Raw genomic sequence first — 25,890 nt, forward strand, 5'->3', positions numbered from 1 at the left:
AAAAAAAAAAAAAAAAAGTTATAATATCTTTGAATCTGTGCATTTTTATGGTTGTGCAATGATAAATGATTTATTGGTGACTTTTATAGGGGGTTGTGTTGAAACCCTAAAACAAAAAGTGATGAGGGTTGATGATGATGAAAGAGAATGTTGATTTGGTTAGTGAGAAATGAGATCAATTATAGGGCTATGGCTCACACGTTGATGGGACATTGCTGTGTGAGGCAGCAGAAAGGCCCCATCTTAACCTACGGATCCACAAGGAATGACTTGTTTACAAACAAATAGCAAGAGATAACTATATGTTCTCTTGGTGCTATTCTTTAACTTCTGTGGTGCAGGAACCTTTTGCTAGCTACCCCACATTGTTGCCTCGATGCTTGGAAGAGATTTGAGGTAAATTCCTTTCCTTTTTTCTTTTTAATTTCGATTATGGGGGCAACAAGGGCCCTATTCTCCTTATTATCCTCAAACCCGTCCCATAATTTTCAAGGAGGTTTCATCCATCCTAAGGCCATGTAACGGCTTAAGCCCACTCCTATAAGATATTATTCTCTCTAGGTTTTTCATTTTGGGCTTCCCCTAAAAATTTTAAAACGCGTCTGCTCGAGAGAGGTTTCCCCTCCCTTAAGAATCATTTGTTTCCCTCTTTAACCGATGTGAGATCTCACAATCCATCATCCTTCAGAGTCCAACATCCTCGTTGGCACACTCCACCTCGTGTCCACCCCATTCGGGGCTTAGCCTCCTCGTTGGCACATCGCCCGGTGTTTGGTTTTGATACCATTTGTAACAGCCCAAACCCACCACTAACAAATGTTGTCCTATTTGGGCTTTTCGTTCTAGACTTTCTCTCAAGGTTTTATAACGCTTCTACTAGAGAAAAGTTTCCACACCCTTATAAAGAATACTTCGTTCTCCTCTCCAACCGATGTAGAATCTCACATGCCAACTCCGAGAGACAACAGTATCACAGGATTAGGGGTTTGATTTGAACATACTCTTAGATGATATCTGAAAATTTTCCGAGATAGCCCTAATACATGCTTCCTTTATTATTGCTCAGTCTCGTAACAATGGAGATGCATTATTTTATAAAGTAGGGTCCAACCCAACTTATTTTAGTTGAAGGGAATCTTTTTTGGAGGGTATTTCTAAACATCCCAACATTAAAAAGTTCATGTTGCCACTGGAACTTTTTTATCTTTTTTGAAACAAAAGTAAATTTCTTTTGTTTCAAAAAGGTGTGGGAATAAAGTTTTAACTCTTGACAAAAGTTAGGAGTTTGAATTTGTTTTGCCTGAATTAGGAAGCTCCGTTAAAATAATGTGCAATAGGGTGGAAGTGGATTTTGTTCCTAATCTCTCTGGGGCCATGCTGTTTCCTTGATATTAGCATAAAGGAGAAACAGATGGGTGGTGGGTGAGTGATGGAAACATTTGGCTTTGATTGTTTTTACGTGTTTTGCTTTAGATTAGTTTGCATATACCTTAATAGATCTCATAGGACCACGGTTTGATCCTTGTAATGTTTGGTGTCAAAACTTGTGGAGGGGAAGATCTGAACCAATGTTGTTAAGTTTGATCTTTGCTGGTGAACTTGTGATCTCGATCGATCGAAACTTGATTCCCTACAACATTTGAGGTCGAAAAATTCATGGTGAGTTAGTTCTTGCTCGTTGTTGTTGATTTTGATGTTTTAGAGTACTCAAAAGACCCACAACTGTAACAAACCAAACCCATCACTAGCAAATATGGTTCTTTTGGGTTTTTCCTTTCGAACTTCCGTTCAAGGTTTTTCAATGTGAAGTCTCACAATCCATCCTCTTTCGCCTTTCAAGGTTTCTCAATGTGGAATTTCATAATCCACCGTCCCTTCGGGGCCCAGCATCCTCGCTGGCACACTGCCTCGTGTTTGACTCTAATACCATTTGTAACCGTCCAAGCCCATAGCAAGCAAATGTTGTCCTTCTAGGGATATCCCTTCAAGGTTTTTAAAACTTGTTTGCTAGGGAGAGGTCTTCACAACCTTAATGTTTCGTTTTCCTCCCAACCTCGATTCGTCCCTAAAGATCGAAATCGATAACATCGGTTTAGATATCTCTTCTCACGAGTTTCGTGCTTCTAAATATTACAAGATATAGTTGTGGTGAGATCTTAAACTTTCGAATTAGACTAAATAAACAATTGCGATAACGAAAGCAAAAAAAGACAAAAGGGACTAATAATCCACGTGTTTGTAAGTTAACATAATTACTTGTCAAGCTAGCCAACTTAGCTTTGATTATGTCAATGTCATCTTAAAGCTATCCTATAATCAATACGTCTCGGGGACTCAAATCATATAGCTAGAAGAATACAAAAAGATCAAAATGGAGATTCGTCTAACATCTTTAAAAAAAAAAACAAAACGCTATCCCTAAAAGAAAATGATGACGACCGTGACGGAGAGATTATTTTGGGCATGAGAAACAAATCTCCGATGGTCCAAAGCCACCATTGTCTTGCATGACAAACAAGACCCATCAAGCAACAAGTACAAAGAAAGTCTCTCTCAATGTCAACCTCCTAAGATGTGGATGAGATAGGCATAGAGCTCACCTCTTTTTGTTATCTTTGTTTCTCTTCGGCCCACTTAAAACTAGCCCAACCCAACATCTCTTTTATGGGCCTTTGTTTAGCCCATAATACTGTTGGGCTCACCTCTGTTTGTTATCTTTGTTTCTCTTCGGCCCATTTAAAACTAGCCCAACCCAACATCTTTATGGGCCTTTGTATGGCCCATAACACTGTTGGGCTCACCTCTTTTTGTTATCTTTGTTTCTCTTCGGCCCACTTAAAACTAGCCCAACCCAACATCTCTTTTATGGGCCTTTGTTTAGCCCATAATAATGTTGGGCTCACCTCTGTTTGTTATCTTTGTTTCTCTTCGGCCCATTTAAAACTAGCCCAACCCAACATCTTTATGGGCCTTTGTATGGCCCATAACACTGTTGGGCTCACCTCTTTTTGTTATCTTTGTTTCTCTTCGGCCCACTTAAAACTAGCCCAACCCAACATCTCTTTTATGGGCCTTTGTTTAGCCCATAATACTGTTGGGCTCACCTCTGTTTGTTATCTTTGTTTCTCTTCGGCCCATTTAAAACTAGCCCAACCCAACATCTTTATGGGCCTTTGTATGGCCCATAACACTGTTGGGCTCACCTCTTTTTGTTATCTTTGTTTCTCTTCGGCCCACTTAAAACTAGCCCAACCCAACATCTCTTTTATGGGCCTTTGTTTAGCCCATAATATCTTCGGCCCACTTAAAACTAGCCCAACCCAACATCTCTTTTATGGGCCTTTGTTTAGCCCATAATACTGTTGGGCCACTTAAAACTAGCCCAACCCAACATCTCTTTTATGGGCCTTTGTTTAGCCCATAATACTGTTGGGCTCACCTCTGTTTGTTATCTTTGTCATCTCTTTTATGGGCCTTTGTTTAGCCCATAATACTGTTGGGCTCACCTCTGTTTGTTATCTTTGTTTCTCTTCGGCCCATTTAAAACTAGCCCAACCCAACATCTTTATGGGCCTTTGTATGGCCCATAACACTGTTGGGCTCACCTCTTTTTGTTATCTTACCCAACATCTTTATGGGCCTTTGTATGGCCCATAACACTGTTGGGCTCACCTCTTTTTGTTATCTTTGTTTCTCTTCGGCCCACTTAAAACTAGCCCAACCCAACATCTCTTTTATGGGCCTTTGTTTAGCCCATAATATCTTCGGCCCACTTAAAACTAGCCCAACCCAACATCTCTTTTATGGGCCTTTGTTTAGCCCATAATAATGTTGGGCTCACCTCTGTTTGTTATCTTTGTTTCTCTTCGGCCCATTTAAAACTAGCCCAACCCAACATCTTTATGGGCCTTTGTATGGCCCATAACACTGTTGGGCTCACCTCTTTTTGTTATCTTACCCAACATCTTTATGGGCCTTTGTATGGCCCATAACACTGTTGGGCTCACCTCTTTTTGTTATCTTTGTTTCTCTTCGGCCCACTTAAAACTAGCCCAACCCAACATCTCTTTTATGGGCCTTTGTTTAGCCCATAATATCTTCGGCCCACTTAAAACTAGCCCAACCCAACATCTCTTTTATGGGCCTTTGTTTAGCCCATAATACTGTTGGGCCACTTAAAACTAGCCCAACCCAACATCTCTTTTATGGGCCTTTGTTTAGCCCATAATACTGTTGGGCCACTTCTGTCCACCATTCAAACTTTCAACCTTAATGGTGTGTAAAAATTATTAAAATATATCCTAAGGTTTAGGTGTGTTTTCTAAAATGACCCAATTAATTAAAATATACACTTGACTGAAAAATTAAATATTTTAATTCAGATTTTTAGTAATTTATATATTTTTTTAAATAAATAGGAGTAGTGGGGGGCGTTGCGAGAATCGAACTCACGACCTCTCGCACCCAAAGCGAGAATCATACCACTAGACCAAACGCCCTGTGTGAACCTTGTTAAACTTTTTGGCGGATTTGAGATTCAGTGGTGCGGTCAAGTTTTTTTTCGGCGGCGATGGCTCATGCCAGCAATACTGTAAGTTCTAATCTTCCGTTTCATTTTGAACCCTAGCTTACTGATATTCCATCCCAACTTAAATTCTCTGAGTGGTTCTGATTCTGGTTCTGGCACATTTTGTGGATGAAACGAGAAAAATAGTTAAGAATGATGAAAAAACCTCAACTCTTTCCTTTTGGGATTTCGATGGGGTTTATTTGCAACTAATTTCGGTCGATTTCATAAATGCAGGTTGCTGGAGTTGATAACACCATCAGAAGAAAATTTGACCGAGAGGAGTGTTTGGAACGGCCTCGTGAGCATGAAAAACAGGTTGGGACTTATGGAATTTATTTCTTGTTCTCATCGTCATCTTAATGCTTATTTTTGTGTGTGTTCCTCAATGTAAGTGTTCCCTTTCCTGCCATTTCTGTTGAGTATTTTGCTGTCATTCACGTGTAATTATAGAAGCTAGAATATGTAAACTTGGTATGATGATGGTTCAGAAGGATTTCAATTTTCATCTTTTGTTCAGTGAAAGGATCGCCAGTGCAGACAAAACCATTGAAGCATAGAGATTACGATTGGGAAAAACCCAGGTTAGTTATACCATTGTCTCACTGTTCCTTCAAACATTTTCTTGAATCAGTGTGTACTTTGGTCACTTTGTTGGAGAATCTGTATTTGCACTGCTCTTTTGTGTTTATGTGGTAGAAGTTAAGGCTGTCTTGAGTTAATAATTGTTCGTTTTTTCATCCATTTCTGTTAGTACTACATTGACCTTTAAAATCTTTAGTATATTAACTTTTAGGCTATCAAATTTTGGTCCGTGGCCTCTCGGTGGATGCTGCTGTAGATTCAAGTTCTATGTGGCAACTTTATTTGAAATGTAAGACTTATGTATTGCCTGTACTGCACTTTGTTAACTGGTGCGAGGTTCTGCATCGGTCGGAGAAGGGAATGAAACATTTCTTACTAGACTGTGGAAACCTCTTCGACGCGTTTTAAAACCTTGAGAGGGGAAGCACGAAAGGGAAAACCTAAAAAGAACAATATTTAGCGGTGGGCTATAAATGGTATCAGAGTAAGACACCGGGCGATGCGCTAGTGAGGACGTTGGGCTCCCAAGAGGGGTGAATTTTGAGGTTCCACATCGGTTGGAGAGGGGAAGAAGCATTCTTTATAAGCACGTGGCTCCTTGCATTTTAAAACCTTGAGGGGATGCACTAATGGGAAAGCCCAAAAAGGATAATATTTGTTAGCAATGGACTTGAATTGTTACAAATGGTATCAGAGCCAGACATTGGGCGGTGTGCTAGAGAAGACGTTGGGTTCCCCAAGGAGGTGGATTATGAGGTCCCACATTCATTGGAGAGGTGAATGAAGTTCCTAGTAGACGTGTTTTAGAAGGGGCATCTCTTAAACAGGTACCACCCTAATCGTCTCCATTATTTTAGATATTTGTGGAAGCAGTGTCGAAGGGAGCAGTGTCGAAGGGCCAAGTCGCTTTATGTGAAATAGGTGCAGGAGCGGCTTGAAGTTCTCTAAAAGAGAAAAACGCCAGGAAGCTTCACAGAACAAGGTAAAGCTTAAGAGTTCAGAGCTAGCCATGCCATGCCATGCCTTATGGATTGATGCGCAAGGGAAGATCGAAACTTGGGCTTCCCAGCCTTCTGGACTGTAAGTTATGTTTTGAAAGTTTTCAATGTGAACAATGAAGAACTGGAAGAGCATAACATGGCCTTTCATATATTATATACAAGTTTCATCATGTCTCAGGATGAAATTGGTCCAAGAAATGAAAGAAAATATGCACCTGTTCTTATTTTTTAGTTTTTTTTTTCAAAGATTGTCTGTGCACAACCTTTGTGGGATGCTGGGTGTTCAATAAAATTGACTATACATATGAGTTTGAGAAATTTGAACTATTGAGTCAGTGTTCGATAAGGGCTTAGAAGTAATGAGTTTGAGTCATAGTGATTATCTACTTAGGATAATATTGTACAAGTTTCTTTGATGATCAAATGCAGTAGGTTGATGAGACGATTGTCATGTGAGAACAGTCATGGAGTCGAAAACTGATTGAACATTCACACGTGAAAGAAAAAATCTAGATACCCAAATCAGGATATGATCAACTAGTCAATGGTTTGATCTATATGTTCAATTAAAAAAAACATGAAAGAGAAGCAATGAAGAATAGAGTAGCCAATTCACTACAGCCTTTATGATCAAATTTTGGTGTGGGAGTTTCAATTGGAAATGAAAAAGGTAAAAACAATTCTTACCCCTCAGATTCATACCAACAGAATGACAGTAAAGCTTGAACAAAATAATTTGTTTCTCGGAACAAAGAAAACAAAATCTACTTAATGTACTGAGAAAGCCATTTGAAACCATCCCCATAACCCATTTTCCTAACAATGCTACACATGAAAACCTCCAGAGGACGAACACTCGAGTCAGCCATGCTTACCTTGCCCTTGCCAGTCGTGAAGTTTGTTAGGCCTAAGTTATACCGTAACTCGTCTTCTGATGCAGCATATGGAATGTCGATCTTATTGCCCAGAATCAGAAATGGAACGTCGGCCAATGCTTCGTCGGAGAGGAGAGCATCCAACTCTTTCTTCGACTCTGCAAATCTCTCCTTGTCATATGCGTCAACCAGATAAACTACGGCATCCACCTTCACACGACAATGGCAACATATTCAATAAAGGTTTTGACATGATAAGGAGCTATATAATGCGAGCACAACACAAGACTAGATGACCCAGTTAGAGGCATATGATATCAAATAAACAGCTCAAAACACATTGTTTGTCCTTCACAGGCCAATGTCAGAATACAAATGATTTTAAAACTTGTACAAGGCCACATCATTGTAGCCACAGTTTCACAAAGGTGGATGAAATCAATGCATGTGTTAAAACCATAGTTCAGCAAAGGACACAATTTTGACCCCTCTTAAAATGAGAAGATGCTATTAGCAAACAGCTACATAATTTCTGCCTCCAATGAATCAGTAAAACACCAAGAAAGGATCATCTCGGATTATGAACGCAGGGATACATTTTTGAAACAATGAAATCATTCAGAGTTAAAATACTAGCGAAGTTAGGCAAAATCAATGTCTGTTAAAACCAAAATTTCAATCCTACCACCTCAGAACTTAGGATCCTAAAGACAGAAAATGTCATACAAAACATCAGCAAATAATTTGTAGAACCGTAGAAGAATGATTACGATTACGATTACGTTGATGAAGAAAATGTATGGTTATGTACTAAAAGCAAATCCTTTCAAGGAGAAGATATACTATCAGCGAATAACCATGTGATTTCTGCCTCCCATGAATCAGAAAAACACAAAATTGTTTGTCTGGGATTATGAAGGCAGGAAAATATTACAGAAGCACTAAGTCGCTTCAAAGTTGAATAAACTGCACAGGTAGTAAAATTGTAGAATATAGAAACTCAGAACTTAGGATCTTAAAGATAGAAAATGTCATACAAAATATCAGAGCTTATAATTTATAGTAGAATTGTAGAAGAACGATTACGATGATGAGAAAAATGTATGGTTATGTACTAAAAGCAAATCCTTTCAAGGAGAAGATATACTATCAGCGAATAACCATGTGATTTCTGCCTCCCATGAATCAGAAAAACACAAAATTGTTTGTCTGGGATTATGAAGGCAGGAAAATATTACAGAAGCACTAAGTCGCTTCAAAGTTGAATAAACTGCACAGGTAGTAAAATTGTAGAATATAGAAACTCAGAACTTAGGATCTTAAAGATAGAAAATGTCATACAAAATATCAGAGCTTATAATTTATAGTAGAATTGTAGAAGAACGATTACGATGATGAGAAAAATGTATGGTTATGTACTAAAAGCAAATCCTTTCAAGGAGAAGATATACTATCAGCGAATAACCATGTGATTTCTGCCTCCCATGAATCAGAAAAACACAAAATTGTTTGTCTGGGATTATGAAGGCAGGAAAATATTACAGAAGCACTAAGTCGCTTCAAAGTTGAATAAACTGCACAGGTAGTAAAATTGTAGAATATAGAAACTCAGAACTTAGGATCTTAAAGATAGAAAATGTCATACAAAATATCAGAGCTTATAATTTATAGTAGAATTGTAGAAGAACGATTACGATGATGAGAAAAATGTATGGTTATGTACTAAAAGCAAATCCTTTCAAGGAGAAGATATACTATCAGCGAATAACCATGTGATTTCTGCCTCCCATGAATCAGAAAAACACAAAATTGTTTGTCAGGGATTATGAAGGCAGGAAAATATTACAGAAGCACTAAGTCGCTTCAAAGTTGAATAAACTGCAAAGGTAGACAAAATGATGTATGATAACTGTAGGTAATTTTTCAAAGTAAAGCTTTCAGACCTTTCCATAGAGAAGGCAATGCAGTAAAGTCAGTACATTGGACCTCAAATATGGCAAATGTCATTAAAGAATATCAGTGGGTACAATTTATAGTTCACAAATAGCTACAATGACAAGAAAAATGTATGGTTATGTACTAAAAGCAGACCCTTTTCGAGCAGAAGATATGCTATCAGCGAATAACCATATGATTTCTGCCTACCATGAATCAGAAAAACACAAAGAGGTATGTCTGGGATTATGAAGGCAGGAGAACATTTTGAGGGGAAAAAAAAAAAAAACTAGATGGTTTAAAGTTCAAATAACCGCTAAGGTAGACAAAATGGTAAGGGCAGTAACACAGAAAAATGCACGGTACGTACTAAAAGAAAAAAAAAATGTACGGTTATGTACTAAAAGCAGACTCTTTCATGTAGAAGATATGCTATCAGCGAATAGCCATATAATTTCTGCCTCCCATGAATCAGAAGAACACATGAAGGCAAGGAAACATGTTGAACACAATGAGATGGTGTTGAGAGTTCAGATAACCACAAAGGAGGAAGATAAAATCATACATTTTGAAGCAAAAGTTCCAATTCCATGACAAAGAACACAAAACAGCAATGAAGTACATGGGATTTCTGATATGGTAAATGAGGTATAACACATTCAGTCAATATGACTTGCAATTGGATGGGTTGAATGATGAAACAATGTATGATCATGAACTATAAGCAGACCTTTTCAAGAAGAAGATATGCTATCAGCGAATAACCATGTAATTTCTGCCTCCCATGAATCAGAAAACTACAAAAAGTTTGTCTGGGATTATGGAGGCGAGGAAACATTTTGAAAATGATAAGAAAGTAAAGTTCAAACAATCACAGAGGTAGAGGAAATCAATGTATGTTAAAACCATTGTTAGCATTTAGAAGCAAAGACTTTCATCTTTCCTCAAAGAAGGCAATATCTTAACTCAGTACTTGGGACAACAAATATGAGACATGATGAATAAATATTCAGCAACTATAATTTACAGTTGAAAAATAGTTTGAATGACACTTAAGTACTCAAAGCAGAACATTTCAGGACGAAGATATGCTATCGACAAGTAACACGAATAACTTTCTCAAGGATTACGAGGGGTTGGAAACATTTCGAAACTGATGAGACTGATTAGTGCTCAAATAGATTTAACAGCCTCTCAAGTTAAAAATAACAGGAGTTCAAGAATTGCATTGATCAAGAAATTCAACCCCATAATTGGCAGAAAACTATACATTCGGTCAACTGAAACATTCAACTCATAGATAAAATACAACCACCATATGATATCATTCGACCCATGTGGTTCTCTGTACAGGCGTAACACATCCAGAATTAGGAATATCAAGTAAAGGAGGTGAAAAAATATACACCTTAGCATAGTAATCTTTCCAAACTCGGCGAGCAATCTGATGTCCTCCTAGATCAAAGGCCTTGAACTTGATTTTACCAATACTCAACTCTTCCGAAGTTGGATGCTGGGTCGGCTGGTGTTGAACTAATCTCTGCAACATGACAAGTTAACGAAATGAACTCTTGAATTAGAGCTAACTAAAAATCCAACATTCAGGCAAATCTAAGCAACAAATAAGATTTCAAAAACATCGAAAAATTAAGGAAATGCAACCATTTTACGCTCTCTGAATTCTGAATCCAAGCATCTGTTTTCCTCGGGGATAATATTTTCATATACCACCTTATTTGGGAAATAATCTGGAATTAAACATAATCTACAAACAACAATCGAGATTCAAGACTTGTAACATTGCTATCTCTCCATCGAAAGCATTTCATCAATTTTCAATAGTGTACAAATATTAACAAAATGAATAAAGACAATAAACTTAAGAATCATAAAGAAATATACCTCATCTTTCAACATATGAAGCAAGGTCGTTTTTCCAGCATTATCGAGCCCTAAGAAAAGGATCTTGGCCTCCTTTTGCCACAACCCAAGAGATGCAAGAACTCCATAGAACCAATCAACCAAAAACATTTTCTAATTTCCGGCAAAATGCAGGCCAAAAACGACCTCGAAAAGCTGCAAACTTGTACCGTAAACCCACGAGATCGAGCCCCTAAAATCCCCCAAAGCAAGAGCAAATGAGCACTTCTAGGGATTTAGGATCATACTAATAAAAAAAACGCATCTGGAAATCGTAGATATTAACATAATAAGTAGGAGAGGAAGAGGGAGGTGAGAACTGTGGCCGCCATTTCTGTTTGAAGCTGAGGTAAATGAAGCCCTAAACAGGCCCACATGGATGTTTATTGGGCCTACCTCCATCCCCCAATTATGGAGTCCGGCCCAAAACTTTAATTTAAAACCTTAAAAGAAACAAAAATTAATTTTTTTTTATTCCAACTTAATTATTTCCACCGTAATTAAATTAAATATTAAATTGAACCCAATTTGATGTGTTCAGTATAAATTTAAATTTTTTATAAAAAATAAAATTTTAATTTTAAGATTTATTTGAAAATAAATCATTGTAAAATTATATAATATTTAAAAAATAATAATTAACAAATCATTTTATATTTACGTGTTTTTGCGAGATAGTAGTAGCCACGTGGCAGAAATTAATTTAATTTAAATAAAGAAAAAAAAAAGATAAGTTTGAAAATTGAGTTTATCCAAAAGAATAAAACAAGTGGGGCCCACTTCTCATTTTTCGAATTTAAATAAATGTAAATAAATAAATAAAAATGGCCCACAGACTTATATAGAAGAAAAAAACCGGAAGCCGAAACCCAAAACCGCCAATGGTTTTCGGTTTTTTAATTTTCTATATATATATTTTTAAAAAAATTAAAATGTTTTTTTTTTCTCTCTCTCCTATAAATATCGCCGGTGGCTCGGACTTCCCGGTCACCAAACTGTCTACGACGCTTCCAGCACTGGGAATTTGCAACCGTTTTTCGAGATTTGTTACCAGCCGTCGGATTATCATCGGATCTCAGATGGGTGACGTGTCGGAACGTGAGAGAAAGATCCTTGTGGCCGTCGACGAGGGCGAGGAGAGCTTGTACGCGCTCTCTTGGTGTTTGAGGAATGTAATTTCTCAAAATTCCAAAGATACCCTTATCCTCCTCTACGCTCGGCCACCCCGCCCGATTTACACCGCCATGGATGGCACTGGTAAGTAAATTCAAACTATCCAACGGTTATTTTGGTAATTTTGAAGTTTTTAATTTTATTATTATTATTATTATTTTGTAGGGTATTTGTTTTCAGCGGATATTATGGCCACGATGGAGAGGCATAGTCGTGACGTGGCGGCGGCCATTGTGGAGAAGGCCAAGAAGCTATGCAAGGATCTAAATAATGTGAGTTATTAGGGCTTTTTTTATTTATTAATTACCACGTCATTACTTCTCTAAAATTACGTGTAATATAATCACATTAAGTAATTTTTATTAAGTAATTTAGTGTTAAAAGGAAACAAGAGTTTAAATTAAAAATAAAATTTATAGTGGGAAGATATATTATAGGAGTGTTCTAGATATTGTGGTGTGAAATGACTATTGTACCCTTGAGCATTTAGAGAGATTATTTATTTTGAATTGATTAGAAAATGTGAAATGACGAAAATGGGGCTGTGGGAACAGGTGAAGGTGGAGACAAGAGTGGAAAGTGGAGATGCAAGGGACGTGATATGTGAGATGGTGGAGAAATTGGGTGCTGACGTGTTGGTCATGGGTTGCCATGGCTATGGTCCAATCAAAAGGTGACTATCTTGGTTCGGTTCGGTTCGGTTTGGTTGGTTCGATAAATATTTGAATTTTTTAAAATTCAATAAAAAAATGAGTGAATAAAGTGTTTGATATTAATTAAAATTTAATGGTTTGAAATATTTGCAGGGCGTTGATTGGGAGTGTGAGCAACCATTGTGCAAAGATTGTGAAGTGTCCCATTTTAATTGTAAAGAAGCCCAAAGACTCAGCTGCTTAGTAAATAAAAATGTTTATTTTTTTTTTAATTTTATTTTACATTTCGTAAAAAAAAACACACAATTATGTATGTGAAGTTTGTGTAGTTGATTTAAGCAATCAAGTTTTACTTTATTTAATGTATTATGGATTTTTTTTTTTAAAGAAATGATTAGATAAATATGGCAGATAGGTCTCAATATAAATATATTTTTCACACGTTAAAAAATTTAATTAATTAATATATATATATATATAGTCATATTACACAAATAAATAAATGAGTTTATGAAAAGTCAATATAATTATATTTATTCATTTTAAAAAATTTACCATATCTAATGTAATTGAATGAAATTTTTATCTGGTCCCAAGCAAAAAGTAAGTTTCAAACTTCAATTTTGGTAAATAATTAAGTCTTTTCTCCCACAAATTCTAGACATTCCACTATCGGAAAGATAACCGTATCAAATTGACGTAGAATCTTTTGAAAAACACTTTCAAGAGACCTTCCTATTTTGGTAAATTGAAAACGAATTTAGTCATTTTTTTTATTGAATCAATAAAAGTTACCAACCATTAATCCTCCTCCCATCGCTATGTATATGTTTTCAACCATTTTAAAAAAATGATGCAATTTACGGATTAAATATTTTTATTTTTTAATATCTTTAAAAGATTTTTCAGAGATTTTATGTGGGGAGTCTAGGTATCGGTTTATATGGTTCTAATGAACCAACTTTAAATTTTGAGACGGCTAATCAATTGTATACTATAACACTGGATTTCTATACCAAGAATATTCTTAAACGAAGTTTTTTTTAAGAATTAATTTAAGTTAAAATAATTAATATGAATTACAAAGATTATAAGAGGTTGTGATCTTGTAATAAAATTAAATATCAAAATTAGTTGCTATAGAGATTATTAAAATTAATATTATGAATGTGCCTTAATTTTCAGATTTTGATTGCACCGTCTTTTTTTTTTCTTTTTTTTATTTTATTTTATTTCACTTTATTTGGACCCTACTTTGAAATTTCATCACGAGATAAGAATGGATATCTGCAACCATGGGTCCCAACAAGTTACTATATCTGCAGCCATGGGTCCCCAACAAGTTGCTATAATAATTAGTATGACCAATACATGTATAAATGTATATAACAATGATTTTTTTTGTTTTTTTTATTGATAAAGGATTTCTTACCAAAAAATAAACAATTGAAGATTAATTGAACTCTAAATATAAATCATTACTCATTACATAAAATTTATCAATTAACATGTACAGTAACAACACAAGTCCACCGATATTATCAAGTTCAAACTTTCAAACTTTTTTGATGTGACGTGTCTACCGAGCAATATGACATCTCACGTGTACATCTATTATCAAACACCAAATCTCAAGCTCATTGCACTTTTTTAAATACAAATTTCAATAATGATGCATATCTAACCTTCGAATTAAAATTATATTACTCGAGTATAAATTATATTACTTATTAGAAGAATATTTCATATTCAATACTCATTAGATGGCCAGAAAGTGGGTTCAAGTCCAGAGAAAAGAACAGGATCAAATTTGGGATCAAAACAAGAGAATTGCGAAAAGAAGGAACCCTTCCATTGAGATTTCATCAATCAAATTGTCCTATTCTTTCTTCTCTCTATCCCTAACGGCTCAAACTCAAAACTCAAATTCAAACTCAAATTCAACCAAATCAGTCATTCATGAAGAAGACTGTTTCTTTTCTACATCTACAAAACGAAGAAACAAAAAGCAAAGGTGGAACGCGAAAATTTTCTGCCAACCCAACTCTACCTCCTGTGTTGTCTCCCCTCCATCCTTATAGTTCATCCTGCAAACGGTTAAATCATATGAAGGTCAGAAGGAGATACAATAGTACACAACTCGATCCCGGAACCAAAAGAATAACCTACATGTTTGTCGTCGTCCTTGTCCTCGGCTCCATCATCCTTTTTGTCCAAGTCAGCGTCCAAATCAGAGTCATCTGCATCGTCTGATTTGTCTTCATCTTCGTCCTCAGCCTAGTAGAATGAAAGCAGACATCAAAATTATATATGATACAAGAAATCATCTCAAAAGCTGTAGTTTTTCTCAATGATAATACTTACATCTGATTCAACTGGATCACTCTTGGCTTCCTGGTGAAGGTGAAAAGGCACAAAATCAATACTTAATTGACATATTTCAGGTATCAGTTAATTAAACATTTAAAAATGCGACTTCAGGGCACAATGTTTACCTCCTCCTCTCTCTTCTTCTCTGCCTCCTCGAATGCAGCTTTCTCCACCTTAAAGAATGTATCAAACTCAATCAAAACCAAGTACATAAAGGAAAAGACAACTATAAGAAGGTTTTAAAATGTACCTCCTTGTGCTTGCCCCATGTTTCTTCGGCGACATTCTTTGCATATTCCGGATCGTCAGTAATCAAGACATTGTCAAACAGGGTGCCAGATTTCACCTGATATCCAATATATAAATTGGGTCATCGATGTATGAATTCATCATAGTGAGATATATTACAAGCAGAAATGGATTGCAAGGGAATAGAAGGAAGCTGTACCTGCCACAACTCAATACCAACATATTTCAATTTGGGGTAAACATAGAGCTCGGGGTCATCCTTAAAGTCTGCAGCAAAGGGTTCAAGAGCTCAGCTAAACAGAAGTAATAATCGTTGAAACACAATTTGAGATTTGATAACATCAATAGAAAACAACCAACCTGGGTTGTCAATCAATGGTGCCTTCCACTTTCCCTTGTAGTTAGGGTTCTTAATTTTCTGAAAAGACCAAAAATAATATTTACAATTGGAAAATAGAAAGGAGATAATATTAATACCACAAGCGTCAAGCAAAAACAGCATAAACCTACCTTGGGCTCCCATGGGCCTTTGTAATCAGGATTGGGAATGGTTGGGGCCACCCATTCACCATCTTCCTCATCATCCCAGTCTTGGGGCTGAAACAAGTAGCTTTGCTCATTAATAACAGAGTTCCTTCTCAAAGAAGACATGACTAAAAGGGAAATTTTCAATAGCTACCTTAGAGGCATCAGGATCAGTTATCTCTTTAGCAATGTCATCATAGCCCTAATACACAAAACAAGTGAATTTAAGAACACATATACTCGAGATTGCTGTTACAAAATACCAAGCAGGATCTCGACAACTAAGGCATCATTACCTCTGGCTTCTTATCTTCTGGATCAGGAATGTACTCTTTGTCATCCCAATCCTCAGGCTGCAAGTATCACACATGGAGGCATCAATAAGAATCCACAACGTAAAACATCACTCTAAAATGGCCTCATTAATGTGTTTATAACAGAGCACTTACTTTCTTGGCTTCGGGATCCTTGATCTTCTTTGGAGGGAGGAGGCTCCAATCATTGTACAAACTGCCTTTTTGCTTCTCAACATTATCGATGAGGATGCTGTAAGTTACATCGGGACGAATGATGAAGGTGTAAACATGAGTAAGTTGGTCAGTCTCACAGGGAACTTCCTTCTTGATCAAGTGATTAGTGTCATTATAGTTGAGAATAGCATGCACTTTCTTGGTGCTGTAGCCACAGATATCAGGGCCAAACATGATGCTGCAGGAAACAAGGAATACATAATCATAAATCAAGTCAATAAAATAATTATCGTAAACAATAAAAATAAAATAAAATGAAAACCGACACTCTCCATAGTTCACTATTAACCTGTAAGGTGTTTCACCACCGAATTTCTTCTGATCAACCTCACCACTCATTAACTTCATGTATCCACCACCACAATCAAGCTTCTGTTCGTGCTTGACGGAAAATTGGAAAACAAGAATGTTATCTTTGTTGCTGAATTCAGGGAACTCGGCTGAAATAGCGTAGAATCTGTAATCTTCACTAGTTTGGATACCTATGACATCCAAGGAATAGAATGAAAATTAAATACTGAAACCATCACATAGGTATGCACCACCCGCCAGTACATACGGGAAGCGTCAATAGCCAGGTAAATTCAAACTAATGTTAAGCAATTGACTCAACAAGAGCTTTACCTTTGTCATTAGCATCTCCGTGCCATTTTCCAGAGGTGTAGTTCCATTCTCCCGCTAAACTCTCGTCTTTCTTCCAGTCAGATTTAACCCACCTATTCTCCCATCCGTCTTCAGTATTCAACACAGTTAGCATTTGAAAAAAAAAATAATAATAATAATAAAATAGCAACAGGTGATAAAACGATAAGGATTTAACGCAAGATACCATCGAGGTATCAAGTTTTACACAAGATTCATATTCTAAAACCTTTGGAAATGTATCAGAGAATGACGATCAAAACAATTTACATCGATTCTATACAAAAGGTTAGCGTCCAGTCGACCTAAGGAAATAACATTATCCTAACAACATCCAGCACCGAATTCTCTTTTAAGATCATTGCGCAAGGTATTCATCACAATGCAACACATTTCAATATATCAAAAGCCTTCGTGAAAGAGCACCAATATTTTCAACGTACATCAGAAGAAGAAAAAAAAAAACAATCAAAACATTTCATGATTCTAAAACGACGAAACACAAAAAACGAAACGGATCTACGCTAAACAGTCTACAATGTGGCCTGAACACCATATTTCACACACACATTTAGATCAGTAACGGATCGGACAAAACAACTGATCCATCACAATCAAACGAATTCAACTCGAACAATATAAACACACGTTCTAAATTCATCAACGTCTAAAAATGCACGTAAATTACTGAGCCAAAAACAACGGATCTGTAAATTATACAAAACAAAGCGGAGAAAGAGAACAACATCATACCATCAAAACGCTCCTCGAAAAACACCTTAGCCGAAGCGATAGCAACGAGAGATAGAAGGATCAAGGAGACTAAATTAGGGTTACGAACCCTAAACGCCATGGCTTCAAGCTTACAACAAAGCTTAAGCTTCTCTGCGAGAGGGAGAGAGGCAAGGAGAAATGAAATTGCGAAGATGGGGAACGAAATGGGAACCACCGGGGACTATATAGTGAGTCGACGCCATAAATCTTAATGGATCGTGAAAATAAAATAAAACGAAAATATATTATGACGTGGAAATAACAGCCAATAAAAAGCTTCCAAATAGACGTATATGATACGTGGCTTTTTCTGATTGGTAACTACACGAATCGTGGGGGTTTCTATTGCATGTCACACGTGTGTAGAGTTGAAATTGATTTCATTGGACTAACCAAAATGACCTGGTAAATAGTTGCAGGAATGACACGTGGAGACATTTAATTGGGTATAGTAAAAGCAAGTGTGTAGTGCTGCTGTAGTGGATCCCTGCTCGAGATTTTTAGGATTTGAAATTTGTAGTTTTCTTAGGATGGAATCATCCAGATAACAAAATGAATTACCGTTTGAATAATTTATGGTATGAATTCGCTGTTTAATTAATTTTAAGAGAGGTTGTTTAGTTGAGATTTTATTTTAGATATCTAAAAATAAGATAGTCCAATAATAAAATATGTAAGAATAAAAAATATTATTAAAATTTTATATAAGTAAATAATATTTTTGTTTCGAGTAAATATATAATTTTTAGTCTCATAAGTTTTAAAGTTTGAATATAGGTGAGCTTTTAGGTTTCAAAATTTATATTTTTACCCCGTAATTTTTTTGGGTTTAGTTTTTATTTGATTCCTAAATTTTCCAAAATTACATTTTTACCCTTGAATTTTAAATTATTTTTGTTTGATTTTTAAATTTTATTGGAAATACTCATATGACTAGGTAACCCGATCAAGTTGAGTTGGCTATATTTTTTTCCGGTTTGAATGGTGTTTGAATTTTTTGGAAACCTAAAATTCAGTTTGGTTCGCCGGTTGACGTTTTTTTGTGGGTTAAACTTAACAAACTGAAAATAGAGTTACTACAATCTCTAAAGAGATTAAATATTGATCGTTAGCAACCAATATCTATATGGACTTTTTGAATTTGATCCTACTCATTGTTACTACAATCTAACATTGCTTTAAGTGTTTTTTTTTTTTTTGAATCCGACACTAACCCGTTCTTGAAAATACTTATATAGTAGGTTTGATGAACTTTTCAGGTGTTTATTTATTTATTTTTATCTTCAGTTTTCTCGTGTGTTTGTTTCAATCGTAAATTTTATTTCATCGAGGAAATTTTGAAGAGAAAGATTCATGAGCTCGTCTTCAGTTATAACTCCAGAAGACACGCTGGAGTCCTAATGAATGATGGTACTATCGATTCTCTCAAGTTGAAGATCATTAACCAGCTTAAAGCCAATGTCAGTGTCATTCCCTCTCCACAATCCTATCTCGTTTCCTTTGAGTCTCAAATTGGTACTCTTGATCAACTATGTAGTGCTAGTATAGAACTTATATAACATGTAGAACTGTTTTTAAGCTATTGAAAAGTCATTCCTAACTACTCTAAAGGACGAGTAACAGGATCAGACGAAAACTACTCTCTTGGAAGTCCATTTCTCCACCATTGTAGTGAACGACTTTTCAAGTGTATAGAACTTACGTAACACCTAAAACCATTTATTTAAGTCATTGAGAAAAGTCATTTCGAACATAGTGAAGGATTGAATTGTGTTCAAGTTCGCTCGGGTTTGTTGCTTGACTTATGGTTTTAATAAGCTAAGGTTACAAAGCTTGGCTGATAAAGTTATAGAAACAAGTTGGAGAAATCAGTCTTATGTTAGGAAAAGAAGTTTCAATGACATGAATGGCAAAAGAGGAAAACAACTATTGCAGATGGAGCTGGAGAAAATCTAGCTGTACTTGAAGAACATCGTAGGTCACCTTAGTTGAGTTTGAAGACATGACCATGTCATGAACTGTGCTCTATGACCACAAATCGGAGATAGTTTGGCAATTATTGGTTTGAGTTCTTTCAACTTAATCTGATGAGCATGACCAGTGTCAACAAGAATGGTATTTGACACTATGCACGCCACATGTCACGGTCATGCTTGTCCAAGACGTGTTGCCTATGACCACATGTCGGATGCCCCAATCATATTTGTCTAGGACGTGTTGTCCATTGCTGCACGCCCATTCCAAACCCCTTAGATAGGTCATTACTATTCCATGTTGTGTCAATATAAGGATATATGACCATACACCAAAATCATGTCTACACCCGCTAGTGCTAAAATGCTTCAAAATGTACCATAGATAATGCAACTAGTAGTCAATTCTTCCTACCCTGAATTGCATACTATTTAAGGCAAATGTATTTTCTTGCTCACGTTTTCTAAAGCATCTCTCGCAAACATGACCAGAAGCTCAAGAATATACTGACATTGTCCACGAAGTCTAAATTTCTCACAACTAACCTGTTCGATCGTTGTCTCGCTACCGCAAGAGTGCGATTGTGACACTACACACGCAATTGATGGGAGTCAGGTGCCTTATACATAGGTTCGATCATGTTCACGTGTTCGTATGGAATTGGACGAAAATACGAACACTGAGACAAAAATTATGGTATCAATATGAGATGAAAAATCATGGGGTGACATAGAAAATGCACAAAATGCAAGTACGTCGTAGTATTATCTCAAAATCCACAACTATTGACAAGCACATACCAGGAAAGAAGGGCCGCCTCGTATGCCCAACATCACAGGAAGCAAAGAATTGGACACTTCAAAACTTTTCAAGAACAGAACAGCCTAGAAAACAGGTACGTATGGCATCCCTGTACTGTCTCTAACAGAGGAACCGTTTGGCAAGCTTCTTCAACAGGACGGTTCATCCATTTTTTCAATGTGTCTTCAGCAACAAGCGCAAGCTGATGCTGCAACACAGCTGCACCCAAGGGTCCTACTAAATTCAGTCTTGTTGCAGCAGAAATCACGTCTCTCAGGGTAATAAACAGATATGCCCTCTGCGACATCGTGCTATCCCATCCTAGTAGACCGCAGATTAGCCCGAATATGGGAGCGTGGTGGAAGGAAACAGCCCCAGTCCCTGTGGTGGTTTCTCTCATCGCTTTCAGAGACGAGATTTCAGAAAATACTATTGCTGCAACTCTCATGAGTGCTGATCCTTGCGTAACGGACGCCTTTCGACTAACTTCATTTGTCAAAATTGCATTCAAGAATCTGTCATTTTTCTCCCAAGTTTCTAAATCAGGTGATAGCGTGGTCGAATGCACAAAAGGAAGAAGCAAACTTCCAGTGTTGTCTAACAAATGGATCACAAACGTTTTGAGATCTTCTGGTTGTGAGACAATGCGAGCTTGAATTGCAGCCTCGAGACCGAACGAATGTGCAAAGCCACCAGTAGGAAGGATAGAATCGAGCAGTTGCCACTGGCTCCAGTGAAATTGTTTGTCATCCATGTCGAGTTTGGACTGTTGCATATATTCTGCAAAACATGAACATGAAAACATAACTCCATTAAAGATACATATCCACAAAATGGATAAAACAAGTTCTAGTTTAAAGTGACAAAAAATGTAACCATCTGGGCTTTCCCTTTCAGACTTTCTCTCAAGGTTATTAGAACGCTTCTACTAGAGAGAGATTTCTACACCCTTATAAAGAATGTTTCGTTCTCCTCCCCAACCGAGGTAGGATCTCACAATCCACCCCTTTTAGGGCCCAGTGTGCTCGCTAGTACTCGTTCCCCTCCCCAATCAATGTAGGATCTCACAACAAATAAACATGTTTACACTGTTAGCTTGATTTTCATCAGGGAAGCCTAAGGGCAAGGCTCTAGATTAGGAAGCTCGTATTGCACTCTGGATGGCTCATGGAGAGCCATCAACTTTTTCAAAGGAAAGCTTTACATATACAAAGGGTTCACCAAGAAATGGGCATATCAATAAACTACACTATCTCTACTCGAGGCCACAGCAATAGAAACCAAGAATCTAACAAGGCGGGGATCTAGAAATGTTCAAGCACAAGGTCTGGAGACTGAATTCCAGGAGTAACCAAAACTAATCGAACCAACTGAAAGCCAGATCAAATTCAAGAGTTCGAAACTCAAGAATCATTGAATTGTTCCTGAAATCAGGAGCACGAAGATCAAAATTATAATGGAAACTACTAAAAACGTTCAACAATGCTCGTGGTACATCGGGATAGATAGCATATTAGTGTGTGAGAATTGGATGTTGGACTATGAATGAATGATGATCCAGAATCGCCAAATATTCGCTCAAGAAACAAATGTTAATTTCTCAATCAAGCTTGTTAAAATCGAAATAAAACTCGATTGATGGTTGAGAAATCCTAACAATTTCAGCCAAGAACCAATATTAGGTTGAAGTAAATCGAAGTAAGAAAGAACCCTAGGAAAATTCAGATCCAACCAAACCACATCCTTCCACAAAAAAGAACAAACCTAACAGAAATGCGGAAATGGAACAGACTTCACTTTAATTGCCATGCATATTGAAATCCACCATTTCCAAGCGACCAAGCGTTCAGGTTTGGAACGTAAAAAATAAGTCAACAGTCGAAAAGGAAGGGTGCCATGGAGGAAGCTGCTGAACTCTGCACCTTTATTCTTTATACACCATATGGAGGTATTCGCCGTCGCTGAAGTTTCAGAAACGAAACGCCGTCGCCGTCGCCGTCGCTGAAGTTTCAGAAACGAAACGCCGTCGCCGTCGCCGTCGCCTGGTAGTCGGAGATTCGCGTTCTGAGTAGACGGGATTCTGCGAGCGGACCACAGTTTATTAATTATTATGATACGTTTATAAAAGATAAAAATAATATTTTAAAGATAAAATTAATATTTTGACATTATTATTTATTTATTTATTTAATTATTTTAAACAAATGGCGGGTGTTCATAATTAAAACAAAAACCTAACGGCAATAGGCAGCAAACCTCACTTACTTCATATTAGGGAGTTTTTCTTCCATTTCTTATTTCTCTTCCACATATTTGAAATTCTCGTGTAAATTTCCCACCAAACTAGCATTTTCTTACCGAGATTCGAATTGGAGAGCATTCTCGTTGTTCATGAGCTTCAAGAACTTCCATGGGTTTCGATTTCGATTTCGCGAAGAAGTGCGTTCAATTTCTGATATTTATAATCGGCGCCATCGCCCTCAGTTTCATAGGTACGTTTGATTTAGATCGAAACTCTGATGTAAATCTGTTTTAGAGCGTACTTGAATCAATAGTTATTGATCTTTTCCTTTTCTTTTCTGGATATTTGATTTTACTTGTTTCTCGAGAATGGTGGAGGAAGAAAGAAGTGGAAATCTTCGTATTTCTCTGTTAGGGTTTGTTGCAGGTGTCTTGAATTGGTGAAATACTAGTAGTAATCTTGTTTCTTGGTTTCTTGTTTCATAGAATTAGAATTTGTGAATGTGAGATCCCACGTCGGTGGGGAGGAGAGCGAAACACTTTTTATAAGGGTGCGAAAACCTTTTTCTAGTAGACGCGTTTTAAAAACCTTGAGGTGAAGCTCGAAGGTCAAAGCCCAAAGAGGACAATATCTGCTAGCAGTGGGCTTGGGCCGTTACAAATAGTATCAGAGCCAGACACCGGGCGATGTGCCAGTGAGGAGGTTGTATCCCTGAACATGAGGTGGTGTGCCAATAAGGACACTGGGCCTCGAATGGAGGTGGATTTGGTTAGGGGTCCCACATCGATTGGAGAAAGGAACGAGTGCCAGTGAAGACGTTGGGCCCTAAAGAGAGGTAGATTGCGAGATCCCACATTGGTTGGGGAGGAGAACGAAACACCCTTTTATAAGGATGTATTCCTTGTAGACGCGTTTTAAAAACCTTGAGGGGAGCTCGAAAGTGAAAGCTTGAAAAGGACAATATCTGCTAGCGGTGGGCTCAGGCCGTTACGGTGAAACTATGTAGGGTTTGGAAAATCTTAATGGAACAGAACTGTTGTGCTGATTTCTCTTGATCTTGCTTGAGTTTCTCATATCTTTTGTTTCACATCTTAAAACCAGTTTAATTCCTGCTGTTTATTTGGTGAAATCTTACATCTGGAACTTGTTTCTCTGACTGTTTCTTTGTTTCTTCTGCACTAGAACCAATTAAAATGTTCCTAGGAAAAATTACAAGCTGTTAAAGTGCTTTATGAAAAAGCTCTTGTAGACTGTTCTTGACCCGAGTGATTGTTAAAAAAACACTTAAAAACACTTCTAAGAAGTGTAGAACTAAACATCAAAGCGATTTAGTCAACCCCTTCGCGGAGTTTGCAGTGATTATCGAACTCCCCAAGTGTTAATGTATTGTAGTATCGATCTTGAAGAGGAATTTTAATGGTGATAGGTGCTGGAAGAACTTAAGTACCATGTTTAGAAACAAAAGTTATGTATCTAAATGATTCGATTTGAGAATGGTCATAAAGATTTGGTTCAGGAATCTTTTAGATTCATGAATACTTGGATTGATGAATATTATTGATGAATACTTTTTGGTACATTCCGTACTTTGGTTCATGAATCTATTGGACTCGATTTTTTTGCTTTTTGGATGGATCATGACATAGTCACTAATATAGGTTTGTCTAGCACTGTCATGGAGTGAATGTCATTTTATATTTACCTAGAGGCAATTGAGAGAAATTTTGAAAGTGGGACCTTGTAGTGTGAGAGTGTAGGAGATACACTTGTAAATACTCTGGTTATAGTGATTGGCTACCATCCATGGATGTAGTGAGTCAGCTGACTGCTTCTTCGCCACGACCCCCGCAACTAGATACAAGATACTTGATCTAAATTCTCTGATAGGAAATTGCATACCATTCGCCGATATACATATAGGAACATGGGTACATGATATAGAATGTCATCCAGGTCAAAGTGCAAAGTTGGCTCGAGAATTTCTTCTCTCCTGTGTTTCTTTTTGTTTATGGATGGGTGAGTGTGATCGATCTTGCTTCCGCTTCCACTTCCACTTTCATTCCAACCGTTTTTATGTCTTGGATGTGGGTTTTGTTTAGTAGACCGAATTATCGAGGGTGCATTTTTACGGATTTACTAAGTATTCGAATGTTTGTCATATTATACCATTAGTTATATGTTTGTTCCACAGTTTTTCACATACTTTGTAGTATTCACAGTTTCTTTTTCATAGTGGAGAAATGTCGACATGATCTGGTTAGGGAGGAAGCTTCATCCCAGAGTGGAAAGATCACATTCTTGAATTGTTTCGACATGGGTTCTGGATTACTTGCTTGTGGTGTGAAGGAGGGGGCAAAGCTCTACTTCTACAACATCCAAACCGCTCATGTCGAGACAGTACAACGCGAAGCATTCGAGACCGCCCTGGCCGACGCAGTGACAGAGGGAATGTCTGTGAATGATGCAGCAAAACACGCATGGAAAGAGGGAGTTAAGGCAGCAGAGGTGGCGAAGCAACACGCGAAACGCATTATAGGGCTGATCATCTCTTCTGGATGGGACTTTTTTGAAGCTCTATACTATAGTGGTACTGTAACAGAAGGGCTCCTCAGGGGCTCGGGGACGCTCGTTGGCGCATACTCGGGAGGCTTCATCGGCGAGCAAGGGCTCGGGAGGCTCGGCTACCTTGTAGGAAGTCATTTAGGTAGTTGGATTGGAGGTAGAATGGGAGTGATGGCATATGATGTTGTAGTGCATTTCTTACCCAATTTTGTTCATGAAAAGGAAGATTACGTTGGAAATGAGGCTTTTTTGGACTCCCGGGTTAACAAAGCTTCTATTTATGTCAGCTTTGAAGGTTGTGAAGAATCATAGGAATTTGATGGTCGTATGGTTTTACTTGCAAAATTATATGAATGTTGGGTAGTGAGTTTGAAGCATCTAAGATTGCACGCCAAGGTTTAAAGTTTAAAAGAAACGAGTTTAGAATTAAATTATTATTTCAACGGATTGAAATAGTAGCGTTCTAATAAAAAAAATTTACTTCAACCCGATAATAAAGATTTATTAAAAGT

General features: G+C 37.2%; 5 protein-coding genes, 1 long non-coding RNA gene and 7 other non-coding genes across 20 annotated transcripts; 3 read left to right on the forward strand and 10 right to left on the reverse strand.

Moving 5' to 3' along the window:
- The first annotated feature begins 4,420 nt into the window (after positions 1–4,420).
- On the forward strand, positions 4,421–6,427 carry LOC111450484. 3 transcript variants are annotated; one of them, XR_002711825.1, is made up of 4 exons: positions 4,421–4,591; positions 4,805–4,885; positions 5,088–5,151; positions 6,074–6,427. It is a non-coding gene; the product is annotated as an uncharacterized LOC111450484 (long non-coding RNA). The 3 variants fall into 3 exon arrangements; XR_002711823.1 differs by lacking the exon at positions 4,421–4,591 and adding an exon at positions 4,602–4,713; XR_002711824.1 differs by lacking the exons at positions 4,421–4,591; positions 6,074–6,427 and adding exons at positions 4,602–4,713; positions 5,364–5,579.
- TRNAP-UGG lies at positions 4,428–4,499 on the reverse strand. Its single transcript has one exon. It is a non-coding gene; the product is annotated as a tRNA-Pro (tRNA).
- Positions 6,428–6,734: 307 nt separating the features above from the next.
- Positions 6,735–11,214, reverse strand: LOC111450482 (GTP-binding protein SAR1A-like). 2 transcript variants are annotated; one of them, XM_023090650.1, is made up of 4 exons: positions 10,866–10,956; positions 10,626–10,728; positions 10,372–10,503; positions 6,735–7,238 (listed from the first exon to the last, which is right to left on the reverse strand). In XM_023090650.1, exons 1-4 carry the CDS (start codon positions 10,868–10,870, stop codon positions 6,918–6,920), a joined length of 561 nt encoding a protein of 186 aa, XP_022946418.1. In that variant the 5' UTR covers positions 10,871–10,956; the 3' UTR covers positions 6,735–6,917. The 2 variants fall into 2 exon arrangements, with proteins under 2 accessions (XP_022946418.1, XP_022946417.1); XM_023090649.1 differs by lacking the exon at positions 10,626–10,728 and having other exon boundaries at positions 10,866–11,214.
- On the reverse strand, positions 7,822–7,940 carry LOC111450872. The gene has a single exon (XR_002711893.1). It is a non-coding gene; the product is annotated as a small nucleolar RNA snoR83 (small nucleolar RNA).
- Positions 8,126–8,244, reverse strand: LOC111450873. Its single transcript, XR_002711894.1, has one exon. It is a non-coding gene; the product is annotated as a small nucleolar RNA snoR83 (small nucleolar RNA).
- LOC111450875 lies at positions 8,430–8,548 on the reverse strand. Its single transcript, XR_002711896.1, has one exon. It is a non-coding gene; the product is annotated as a small nucleolar RNA snoR83 (small nucleolar RNA).
- LOC111450876 lies at positions 8,734–8,852 on the reverse strand. The gene has a single exon (XR_002711897.1). It is a non-coding gene; the product is annotated as a small nucleolar RNA snoR83 (small nucleolar RNA).
- Positions 9,091–9,210, reverse strand: LOC111450878. Its single transcript, XR_002711899.1, has one exon. It is a non-coding gene; the product is annotated as a small nucleolar RNA snoR83 (small nucleolar RNA).
- On the reverse strand, positions 9,665–9,782 carry LOC111450877. The gene has a single exon (XR_002711898.1). It is a non-coding gene; the product is annotated as a small nucleolar RNA snoR83 (small nucleolar RNA).
- Positions 11,215–11,848: 634 nt separating the features above from the next.
- Positions 11,849–13,069, forward strand: LOC111450483 (universal stress protein PHOS32-like). The gene is made up of 4 exons (XM_023090651.1): positions 11,849–12,140; positions 12,222–12,328; positions 12,611–12,729; positions 12,863–13,069. Exons 1-4 carry the CDS (start codon positions 11,963–11,965, stop codon positions 12,951–12,953), a joined length of 495 nt encoding a protein of 164 aa, XP_022946419.1. The 5' UTR covers positions 11,849–11,962; the 3' UTR covers positions 12,954–13,069.
- Positions 13,070–14,539: 1,470 nt separating this feature from the next.
- On the reverse strand, positions 14,540–17,962 carry LOC111450475 (calreticulin-like). Its single transcript, XM_023090641.1, has 14 exons — positions 17,779–17,962; positions 17,008–17,115; positions 16,673–16,865; positions 16,303–16,561; positions 16,150–16,206; positions 16,008–16,055; positions 15,839–15,925; positions 15,689–15,746; positions 15,528–15,595; positions 15,330–15,425; positions 15,205–15,252; positions 15,074–15,103; positions 14,879–14,986; positions 14,540–14,796 (listed from the first exon to the last, which is right to left on the reverse strand). Exons 1-14 carry the CDS (start codon positions 17,876–17,878, stop codon positions 14,785–14,787), a joined length of 1,272 nt encoding a protein of 423 aa, XP_022946409.1. The 5' UTR covers positions 17,879–17,962; the 3' UTR covers positions 14,540–14,784.
- Positions 17,963–19,660: 1,698 nt separating this feature from the next.
- Positions 19,661–22,674, reverse strand: LOC111450480 (urease accessory protein F). Of its 5 annotated transcripts, XR_002711820.1 has the most exons (4): positions 22,497–22,674; positions 20,574–21,354; positions 20,319–20,452; positions 19,661–20,026 (listed from the first exon to the last, which is right to left on the reverse strand). XR_002711820.1 is itself a non-coding variant. In XM_023090648.1 (2 exons), the coding sequence occupies exon 2, from the start codon at positions 21,347–21,349 to the stop codon at positions 20,642–20,644; it is 708 nt and encodes a 235-aa protein (XP_022946416.1). In that variant the 5' UTR covers positions 21,350–21,354; positions 22,497–22,674; the 3' UTR covers positions 20,484–20,641. The 5 variants fall into 5 exon arrangements, 1 of the variants encoding a protein (XP_022946416.1); XR_002711821.1 differs by having other exon boundaries at positions 19,661–20,362; XR_002711819.1 differs by having other exon boundaries at positions 19,661–20,452.
- A 195-nt stretch (positions 22,675–22,869) lies between these two features.
- Positions 22,870–25,714, forward strand: LOC111450479. Its single transcript, XM_023090647.1, has 2 exons — positions 22,870–23,066; positions 25,050–25,714. The coding sequence occupies exons 1-2, from the start codon at positions 22,985–22,987 to the stop codon at positions 25,688–25,690; spliced, it is 723 nt and encodes a 240-aa protein (XP_022946415.1). The 5' UTR covers positions 22,870–22,984; the 3' UTR covers positions 25,691–25,714.
- The last annotated feature ends 176 nt before the right edge of the window (positions 25,715–25,890 follow it).

This window comes from Cucurbita moschata, unplaced genomic scaffold, assembly GCF_002738365.1.
Source record: "Cucurbita moschata cultivar Rifu unplaced genomic scaffold, Cmos_1.0 Cmo_Scf00012, whole genome shotgun sequence".
NCBI lineage: Eukaryota > Viridiplantae > Streptophyta > Magnoliopsida > Cucurbitales > Cucurbitaceae > Cucurbita > Cucurbita moschata.